Raw genomic sequence first — 11,092 nt, forward strand, 5'->3', positions numbered from 1 at the left:
GAATGAAACTAAAGTGTATGAATACACTGCACATGGTATGTCTACGTTGCTTTTCAATTCAGCTGAAATACTTGCTTATGCCAAGCTTCCACACACCCACATAAACATACACACGTGTTTATGTGTCTGGAGCCCTGATAGACTGTGATGATTCAGTGTAAACAGACCATTGTGTGAGGCTGTAATCCCGTAGGTATTTATAATCACGCTTACGTGCCTACTGCTGATGAAAACAGGACTGGATAGGCATATTTTATTAATGGTCGTGACTACAGAACTAGTTTACTGACATTTCAGTTTTCTGTAGCTCTCATCACTCCTATTACTATTTAACAAATACTCAGTATAAGCCTCTTTCACTCTGTGGGTTTCATTCAACAGAGTTGCTGCTCTGTTGGTTCATGACTTAGGAAGCTACTGCTCAGAACCGTTTTGCAGCTCTTTGCTGGAGGGGTGCTAGAGGTGTGAACACCATGGCCCAGGAATGGTTGGTTCATACTGTGAAATGTTAACTGAAACCTAATTCAGTTGATGTAAAGAAGAGTGCTGTGTATTATCCTTTTGTGAGTGGTTGCCTCACTGTTGTACAACTGTTTATTAGGCCTTACCCAATACACTTTGATAAATTTCAAATTCTTTTTTTCTCTTCTCACATTTGCCTTGTTTTGAGACTTTTACAGCTCTGATTCAGGATAATATGGCAGTAATAGTTTAGTAGCTTATTTTTCAAGTTTGTGACTGCTTTTGTATGGTATTTGAGCTCCAAATTCAAATCGTATTTATAGTATTTGTCTGAATGTTTGTTTTATAAGGATACCTATTCTCATGCAGGTAAACTGGATAAAATCATTTTGGGCCATTGCTAGAATATGTATTACTGCATTATGCTTTGTTTTGATGTATTTTGTCTGCCTCAGGAACTGATACAGAATGCAGAAGATGCTGGTGCCACGGAGGTTAGGTTTCTATATGATGAAACTCAGTATGGAACAGAGACGTTATGGTCAAAGGACATGGCACAATATCAGGGTAAGTATAAGTTTTATCAAATTTGGCCATTATTCTTCAATATGCATGTTGTTTGGGGTTAGCTGTCCCAGCTATCCCTCTCCTTAGCAGCCCCAGCCCACTTGCTGTTTGGGCCACACCAGAAGCAGAAAAGGCCTTGGCTCTGTAAAAGCTCTGCTCAGTGATAACTAAACCAGCCCTGTGTTATTGTCACTGTTTCCAGCACAAATCCAAAGCACAGCCCCCAGCTACCATAAAGCCCAAGCCAGCACACCAGTTTTTAATGTGGAGATTACATTTGGATCATTTCAGCATTCTCCAGGCAGTTCAGTTTTCTTCCCCATCCCTTTTTCTCTTGACCTTACACCCAACTTTGCTCCATTGTGTCTGTATACTGTAAATCCAGTTTCTTGAAACTTAAAGGTTTTTACATCATTTGCTATGGCTTTGTGAGATAAAGGTCAATTATGTATTTAACAATTATTATTAATATTATTTTAAAAATTTGTTTGCATAGTTATCCCGAAAGGCATTCAGTTGTGATTTGAAGTTTCAATGATGGATGATCCACTGCTTCTTTCTTCCAGCTTTTTTCAGTTGTTAATCAGCCTCATTATGTCTTCTAATGTGAATTTAGTCTGTCTTACTTTCTAGACATAGGTTATTGTTTTATCTTGCCTTATTTCCCTTCCAGTGAAGGTATCTTTAGACTGTGACTGATATATTTTTCAAACATCTTTTTGATAGTCTGAACAGATTGAGTTTAAGCCTTGCGCCACATGACAGTTTTTTCAGAAGTTTTGTTGTTTTATGCTTTTTTGTTCAGTTTTTCAGAATCATTCTTTTAATATGTGGATGCAAGAATTAGATAACACATCACAATATAAATCTAAGTAACATTTACAGAGTTAAATTTATCTCCTCGCTTTTGCTTTTGCATTTTGCTTTTTTTTTCATTACCAGGCATAATTTGATGTCAGCTTAGAGTCATAGCTTCCCTATTAAATTTGCACATGCACATCAAAGAAATGCTTTCTCAGGTCTGTGAGTTCATTTCCTAGAAATTTTAAACATCAAGTAGTTTTCTTCTTCTGTCATTTTTTAAATTCTTGCCTGTTTATTATAGGGCCAGCATTTTATGCATACAATGATGCAATTTTCACCCCCGAGGACTGGCATGGTATACAGGAAATAGCAAGAAGCAGAAAGAAAGATGATCCCCTGAAAGTTGGAAGATTTGGAATTGGCTTTAATTCAGTTTATCATATAACAGGTAATCTTAGTAGTTATTTTAAAGAGAAAATGTTGAAGTTTTAAATAGTTAAATTACTTTAGATATTCACAAACATTTAATATTTTTTCTATAGTGTGTTTTAAATTTAGTTTGTGGTTATAGTTTCTTATGAAGCATTCTTGTTCTTCTCTAATCCTGTAAGATATCTATTTGATTTTAAAGGTTTTTGAAGAAGATTGTTCTATTAGCATCATTATGTACTTAGTCCTTTATATTGAAATGAATGTTCCTTTACACTGGTATTTCAATTATACACTGCTGCTCATTTTATGGAGACTCATAATATAGGATAGATATCCAAGAAGAAGTGTGAAAGTTCTACTCACTAGACTGAAAGTCTTCTGCAGGTTCTTTGTATAATAAGTAGTGATTTTTATTCATTGCTAGAAAATATATTATGTAATAGAGGTATGTAAATATGCATATTTACACTTGAAAGAGATAGTACATACTGTTTTGCAAGCTTGTAATATTCAGTCTTGAAATCTATTATTCTCCCAGAATGTTTTGTTGTGATACAGAAGAAGCATAAATGATGCTTACTGTCTCCACAGTTATAATAGTGTAGGATAAGAGGCAAATTTTTGCTGAAATAAAAATTTTTAGGTTGTGAATTTGTAAGACACGTGATATTTAAAAAAAATATTTTGCCTAGCTGAGCATGTATAAAATAAATACATTTAGTGGTTTGATAATTCTGTGAATTTGTTATTTTAAATGTACAGAACTACTGTTTGCCAGCCTTCAAGATCGGCAAAGTATGAATCTAGTAGAACACACATGTAGTAAATTGATTTGTTGGGTTTTTTCTTGAAAATACTGGAAATGTAAAAGTATGTAATTGAAAGAAATTTTACTTCCTGTTGCTCACTGCTAGAATTCAAATGGTTGAATGAGTATTTATATATTCAGTTGCAGAATAGGTGTGTGCTCATTTCTTCCCTGTTAGTAAGCACTGAATTATGTTATCAGAATCATAGAATCATGGAGGTTGGAAAAGGCCATTAAGAACGTCGAGTCCAACCATAAGCCTAATGGTTCCAAGTCCACTACTAAGCCATGTCCCTAAGGGTCACGTCTGCATGTCTTTTAAATACCTCCAGGGATGGTGACTCAGCCATTTCCCTGGGGATTTTACTCACTTCATCACAGTTTTAGAATATTTTATTCTTGCCTTTTAAAAATTTTTTCCTTAACACTGTATTTTAAAAATATGTTGCTTCAGGATTGTTAATAATTGTTGGTTTTTATGTATACAGATGTCCCTAGCATCTTCAGTGGTGACCAGATTGGAATGCTTGATCCCCATCAAACCCTCTTTGGACCTCATGAGTCAGGCCAGTGTTGGAATCTGAAAGAAGATAGCAAGGAAATAAATGAACTTACGGACCAATTTGCACCTTTCATCGGTGTATTTGGCAGCACGAAGGAAACCTTTAAGAATGGAAACTTTCCTGGTACCTTTTTTCGTTTCCCACTTCGCCTGCAGCCTTCCCAGCTAAGCAGCAATGTTTATGACAAACAGAAGGTTTTGGAGCTGTTTGAATCCTTCAGAGCAGATGCAGACACAGTTTTGCTTTTCCTGAAGAGTGTTCAGGATGTTTCGTTGCACGTTCGGGAAGCTGATGGAACGGAGAGGCTGATTTTTAGGGTAACTGCCAGTGAGAACAAGGCCTTGAAACATGAAAGACCCAATTCTATCAAAATCCTGGGAACTGCAATAAATCAGTATTGTAAGGGAGTTCCAAGCAATAGCATAACATGTGTGACATACCATGTAAATATAGTTGTGGAAGATGAGAGTGTTAAGGACGCACAGAAAACATCTTGGTTAGTGTGTAATTGTGTGGGTGGTCGAGGAATGTGTACAGAACTGGATTGCTTAGCTGATGACTTGAAATTTGTTCCTACTATTGGAATAGCCATGTCTTTAGCGACTAATGAGGAGGAAAATGGAGCTGTAGCGGACTTTTCAGGAAGAGCATTTTGTTTTCTGCCTTTGCCTCCAGGTGAAGAAAGCAAAACTGGACTTCCAGTTCATGTTAGTGGTTTCTTTGGTCTCACAGACAATAGGAGGAGTATCAAATGGCGAGAGCTGGATCAGTGGAGAGACCCAGCAGCTTTGTGGAATGATCTTCTTGTGGTAAATATAGTGCCTAAGGCATATACCACCCTTATTTTGGAAGCTATCAAACGAATGGAGACCGAGAAGAATTCAGATTTTCCATTGTCACCTGAAAGAATTTATAGGTTATGGCCTGATGAGAACAAAATCAGGGTACCCTGGAAACCAATTGTAGTACCTCTCTTTAAAGACCTGCTCCAGCACACAGTTATTTACTCAGTGAGTAATCAGTGGATAAAGGTGGAACAGGTGCACTTTTCTGAAATGGATGAGAGTTTGGAGTACACACAGTCTGTCCTCAACTACCTCCAGAATTCAGGGAAGCAGATTGCCAAGGTACCAGCAAATATTGCTAGTGCAGTGCATCTTACTATTTCTGCTGCTAAAACTGTGAAAAAAGTGACTCCTGCTGTAGTGCGGCAAGTGCTAAGGAAATCTGGACACAGTGGGCCTGCTGAAGAAAAGCTTCATCTTTTAGAATTTGTGCTTTCTGATGGAGTCTACAGTGAACTGATTGGATTGGAGCTTTTGCCTTTACAGAATGGGAATTTTATTCCTTTTTCCTCATCTGTGTCAGAACAGGATGTAGTTTACATAACCTCAGAAGAATATCCCAGGTATGCTTAATATTTGTAATACTGGTGGGGGGGGGGGTTTAGGTTTTTTCTTTTTTTAAATTTATATGTCAAAACAGTTTCAGACTGTTCTTTGCTTGTCAACAAACAAGGTATGAGGCAGCATGTATTGTGATGAAATAAGGCATAGATAGAACTCAATTTTCTGTATATATGAATATGTCTGTGTGCATATGTCGTTTGACACCCATTTGCCATTAACTCTTTATAAAAGAATTGTGTGATCTGTGCTTTAAGAGAATACCTCAGGATACATTCCCAGTTAATTTTCTTCTTGGAGTTAGAAATACAAGGAGATTAGCAAAATGCATAGTAGGAAGTTCATTAAATTAGCTAATGATAAGAGCTTTTATTAAACTTGAGGCTTGAGATTACATCTGGCTTTTTTTTTATCACAACACTTTATTTCAGTGAGGTACTACTAAAAACTGGTTTCAGTAAATAAGCAGATACTATGATGAGCTGTCTTTTACATCTGCTCTCCCTTTGTTCTTTCCAGTCTCTCTTCAATTAGATTTTTTCCTTGCTTATTTCCCAGCTGCATCGGTGCTCCAATTTGGTTCTCATTTCATCAGCCAAAAGAGCTTGCACTGACACTGGGGAGGGTATAGCAAAGAGCAGGCTAGCTGGAATAAATGAGCTTGGGGAGAAAACACAACTACTGCTTTTTTTATGTGTGTACTGGATTATGTATGTATTAAATACTTGTTAAATCTGGACCATTCTACAGAATGTCTAAAGGCATAAGGCTTGAAGTTAGTCAGACACAGGTGTCTAACTGGTTTCCCCTTACAAAGTGCTACCTCTATGCATGATTACAATGACCCCTCCTTCTCCTTTGCCTCAGAGTTACACTAATTTCCAGATCCTCAGCTTGAGAGATTGTGACACTTGTCATATGTTTTGTTACTTTTACTGCTCTGTGGACTGTTTAAAAGGGAAGTAGAAGTGTGTTGAAGTGTGTCTATACAGGTATTATTAAGGTAAAAAGTGCTTCAAGTGAGGTCCTTACGTAAATTGTTTTGAATAAACATACAGACAGACAATCTTTAAGAAAAGCAGTTGAATACAAGTAACTTTTCTTCCCATGTTTCTTCAAAACAATGTGCATATCTTCAAGCCTGCTGCTGTTCTTTTTCTGCTGTATTCTAAACAGAGTCACAGAATGGGTCAGGACAGAAGGGACCACAGTGGGACATCTGGTTCAACCTCCCTGCTCAAGCAGGGTGATCCCAGAGCACATGGCACAGGACTGTGTCCAGATGGCTCTTGAGGGAGATGGTTCCAGTGAGGGAGGCTCCACAGCCACTCTGAGCAATCAGTACTCATTCCAGTACTAGGTCATTGCACAGTAAAGAGGTTCTTCCTCATGTCCAGCTGGAACTTCTTGTGCATCAGTTTCTTCCCATTGCCTCTTGTCCTATTGCCTGAATCCTTGGCACCACAAAAAAGAGGCTGGCTTCACCTTCTTGACACCCTCCCTTCAGATACATGTAGACATGGATGAGGTCCCCTTTCAGCTCTCTCCTCTCAGATGTGGCTCAGCTCCTTCAGCCTTTCCTCATAAGAGAGATGCTCCAATGCCTTAATCATCTTCATAGCCCTCTGCTGGACCCACTCCAGAAGCTCCATAAATTTAAACTCATAATCATAAATCCATAATCTTTTCTTGCTCTAAACAATTCAGGTTATTTATTGGGGGATTAAAGCTACTAAGAGCCCATTATTCTAGTGTCTTTTTCTAAAAAAAAAATGCTTTTTAGCATCTATTGTGAGATGATTTATCTTTTGTAGTTCTTTCCCTTTGTTAATCCTTCCAGATATGAAGCCAGTATACTATACAGAAAAACATTCCCATGATGAGATGAATGAATTAGAGCCCTGCTTCAGACTAGTCATAAGAAACTTTTTTTTTAAAACTTAAGGATAACAGTATTTCTTATTCAGTTTGGTTTGGACCTGGTTTGAGTAGTCTTGTAAAACTGATACAAAAGCATATTATAACAGGCATGAATCTCCATGCCAACTGCAATGAAACAGAAATTTGAAGTAGTAATGCTTTCTTTGCCTCTATTCTTGCCTACATCAAGTATCTTTAATGTTTTAAGTATGATAAATTATGTATGTTAGATCTTTCAAAACTCTTTCAATTTAGGAGATTGGCTCTTATTCAAATTTGGACCCTGCTAGCAAGATAAAATAAGCTCTTAGAAATTTTTTTCTGCTAACTGTGCAAGAACAAGGTACTGTTTTGGTTTATGTCTAATGAACATACTCACGATCAGAATTAAACTGGATATTTATTTTTGATTTCACAAGGACCAAAGCCCTTGGTTAAAACCAGTTTAAAGTGCTTAAGTAAGAGAAGGGAGGATGAGACTGACTCTTGGCACAGTAGTTTTAAATATTGACTGCAGATCTTCTGAAATCTCTAGATATTTTTAAATCCACAGATCTGTGTGACATTCTAGAATTATGTGTTGTATTTTACATAAACTTTCTGACCGGAATTCTAAGAGACATGGAATGGTAGGGCTAGTTTAACTTTTTTCTCGTTAGAGTACAAATAGGTGAAAATAGTTTTTAATCCCAGTTTTTCTATCAAATAAAACTTGCTTAGACCTGCTTTGAAGAGAAGAGTAGTTGGAAAAATTACTTCCTTACTGCTCTCTGCTTCTAAGTGTATAACTTTCTTATTTGTCAGAAAATGTCTACTGAAAGCCTTACTCTGCATATGCACATGATTGCTTTTCATGCTACTGTTCTACCACCATGATTACCATGCTGGTAATGTCTATACAGTAACATAAATAAATGAGGCTTTGCTAAAGTGGGGGCTTTTTTTTTTTTTTTCTGTTTCTCATTTTTCATGGTGTGCTAGATCACTCTTTCCTGGCCTGGAGGGAAGGTTACTCTCTGATGACCTGAAGCCTGAGGTCCTGGCTGCTTTGAAAGAAGCTGCCCAAAGCCGAGGTAATGTGTCTTTTGTATTCTCTTACAGAACTTCTAATGGTTCAAACAGACTGCCTCTAAACCCAAGTTTAAAGTAATCTCTTGAGGTTGAGTTCTCATAAATAAGACAGTCATTTAAAAAAAACCCCATTAAGATATGATAATTTTTTTTAATTTGGAAATTACACAAATGAAAATTATAAATGAATAAAAAGGCAAAGGAAGAAGGATGAAAATTTGTGATAGATAGATACTCATTTAGTAAAATGTATTCAAGGATGAAGAATTTTATTCAAATAGTATTCTTCCACCTAAGACAGTCTTAATTCTGTTTTATATTTATAGTGTTTGCATATGCAATAGCTGTGTCATGGCTTTAGTATTGCGGATCATCTTTTAATTCACAATTGCAGGTGATCACTTCAGTACATTTATTCTAAACTGGTTTAAATAAGTTGAAGTATCCAGGCTCAAGCATGTAGATCAAATAATTTCATCATATGTTTCCTGATTCTTAATTCATGGTTTATGGTTGTGTCAGTGTGGCCCTACTGAAATACTCCCAGTCATGATCAAAAGACATGTGAAGGAGTTTGTTTTATCTATAGATAAGATACCTCTGTGTGTAACTGTTTTCACAATTATTTTCTGGTATCTATTCTTCTCAGAGTTTGTCTGCTCTTACCTTTCCACCTTGTGTTTACCATTTCACTGATAATTTTGACACCTAAATTTCAGAAATATTTTCATTTAAACACAATTCGCAAACCAAGTCACTTGCTAGCTCACCATATACTAATACTATTTAAAAGTAAGCTGTTCTTCAGTGTCTAGAAAATGTACTTTTCAGGAAAAGATTCTTGTATTTTTTTTCCTAAATTATTTGATTCATCAGACCTCTTTCTTAGACTGAAGATGTTAGAACTAGGTGTAAAATACTATTACTCACAGTCTTGATTTGCTTGTCTTTATATCCTTTATCATGGTCTTCAGTCATTTAGTCTCTATTTCTTCTGTGTTTTGAACTTTTTTCCCTTCAATCCTTTATATCTTTCCTCTTTATCATTCTTTTTGTTGAGTTCTAAAGCTCCTCCTTTCTCCATGTTTTGATCATACCTTCATTATCAAAAACAAAAGAAAAATAAGGTGATCCTGAGGCAAGATTATAAATTTTTAATCTATGGCAAAGCATCCATGAAAAAATTAAAATAATTGAGTAACTTTTTGCATAGAGTAAAACTATGTAAATATTTAATATAAAATGTATTGAATATATAAATCAAGGGCTTTAATTGAATATGAAAGAAATCAAGTTCAAAATTATTGTCAAGAAACCTTTTTTTAAAAAGCAGAATTTTCAAAGTTCTATCAGCATATTAGATGATGGATGATGTGTCTGCTAATGCAGTAGAATATGTTTGGTTTAATTTTTTTTCTTTACTGTTAATTTCCCTCAGTACTGTTTTTAAACAGAATGTAAAGTAATGACTACTTTAAATTGTGTATCCAGACAGGGAATATTTGTGATTTAGGATAGAATCCTAATGAGCTACTGTTTAATAGTACCTTTTCAGGAATGGAAATATATAGGTATCAAGACTACAACAGTGAGATTAGATGGATGAATATTTTATGTAAGACATATAATATGTTGGTATTGAAAAATGCCTGTTCTGTGTGATGAAACCTTGAACTGACTTTCAAGATGTACTTTCCTAGACAATTTCCTCCAACTGAATGTCACAAAGCAATCTAAAAGCAAGCTTAAATTAAAAAACAAAGCAAAACAACCAAAACAAAATACAGTATATGCTTGAATACATCTTAAGCAGAAAATGCAGAGGTGACAGAAACAGAAAAAACCCCGTATGTTATTAAACCAGTCCCTTGCTAAGTTCTAGGACAGTCCTTCCCTTGTGGGCTAGGTCTCAGAAGTGCAATGAAGTATTTCTACTCCTTTTAGTTACTGGGGAGATTTTAGGTCACATTTAAGTCTTGCTTTTGTCTCCTTTTTCTTCTGGCAGATTCTTTGGATGATATTTTTCTAGGGACTTGTTATTGATAGTATACCTCTCATTCATTAGAAGAACATATTTTTGTAAATAAATATGGCGAATATTCTTCTAAATGTTCTTGAAATTATTAAATACTATTAGATAATCTTTTACACCATTCAGATGTCCTACTTTTCATTCTACTTCCTCCTAAATTATTCTTCGTTCAATGGTTCTGCATAATTTTACAACTGCACTACCATAAAACTTGTATGTGACTATAAATAATAAATATTAGAGGGGGTTTTGACAGATTTAGAAATTTAATCTGTCAAGAATTTTATTTATATAGCTGTAGAAATTACATCAGAGAGATTTCTGATACAGTTGCAGAAATAGAAACTTTTTATATTATTTCTTTGAGATGGGGTGCAATTGTTTTTATTGTGTTGTTCCAAGATAAACAGATCTGACTTTTACTCTCCTAAAACGTGAACTGTATTTGTCTACTTAGTAACTGTTTCTATACTTAGTGTATTAATATGTAGCTCACATGATGTTTTCTAAAGATGGCTTTGATTATATTCTAGCCCAACAGCTTCTCTGGGGATTTTCAGGTATGGCTATTAGGATGTACTGGTTTGGATTGAAGCTTGATATTTGTGTGGATTTGATGATTAGTTTTTTTCATTGCCCCAGCTTTCTTGTAAAAAAACCTTGCCAAATATTGTGCTGCCAAGAGATAACAACCTAACATAATTATGAAAAATTTCTAAATATAGCTGAGGGGAAGATGCATGTTGATGAACAAAACCTTGTAATTATGTTACATGGAAATTAGCAATATTTTCATTGATTTATTTATATATATTTAATAATTTTACATGCAGGAATTTTTCCGTTATTTTAGGATTACCTATATAGTTTTAAAAACAGTATTTTAAACTTCTATTCTCAAATTAAAAAATGGGATTTAAATTTAGCTTTTGGGTAAATTATCTTCCTTGGGCCCCTTCTGCAAGTTTTCCTCACTTTCACAAGGCTGATGTGTTTACCTGTTTTCTGTTCAATAGAGCTATCACAA

The 11,092-nt window shown here is 35.3% G+C and overlaps 1 protein-coding gene across 1 annotated transcript in view; it reads left to right on the forward strand.

Moving 5' to 3' along the window:
* The window catches only part of SACS (sacsin molecular chaperone), a 30,890-nt gene that overhangs the window by 1,461 nt on the left and 18,337 nt on the right, over positions 1-11,092 (forward strand). Inside the window, exons 2-5 of the mRNA XM_083855636.1 lie at positions 918-1,029; positions 2,135-2,281; positions 3,562-5,044; positions 7,944-8,035. Coding sequence (XP_083711762.1) covers positions 1,014-1,029; positions 2,135-2,281; positions 3,562-5,044; positions 7,944-8,035 — 1,738 coding nt within the window. The 5' untranslated portion in view covers positions 918-1,013. The remainder of the gene's footprint in view (positions 1-917; positions 1,030-2,134; positions 2,282-3,561; positions 5,045-7,943; positions 8,036-11,092) is intronic.

Source organism: Zosterops lateralis (genome assembly GCF_965231275.1).
Source record: "Zosterops lateralis genome assembly, chromosome: 2".
NCBI classification, from domain to species: Eukaryota; Metazoa; Chordata; class Aves; order Passeriformes; family Zosteropidae; genus Zosterops; species Zosterops lateralis.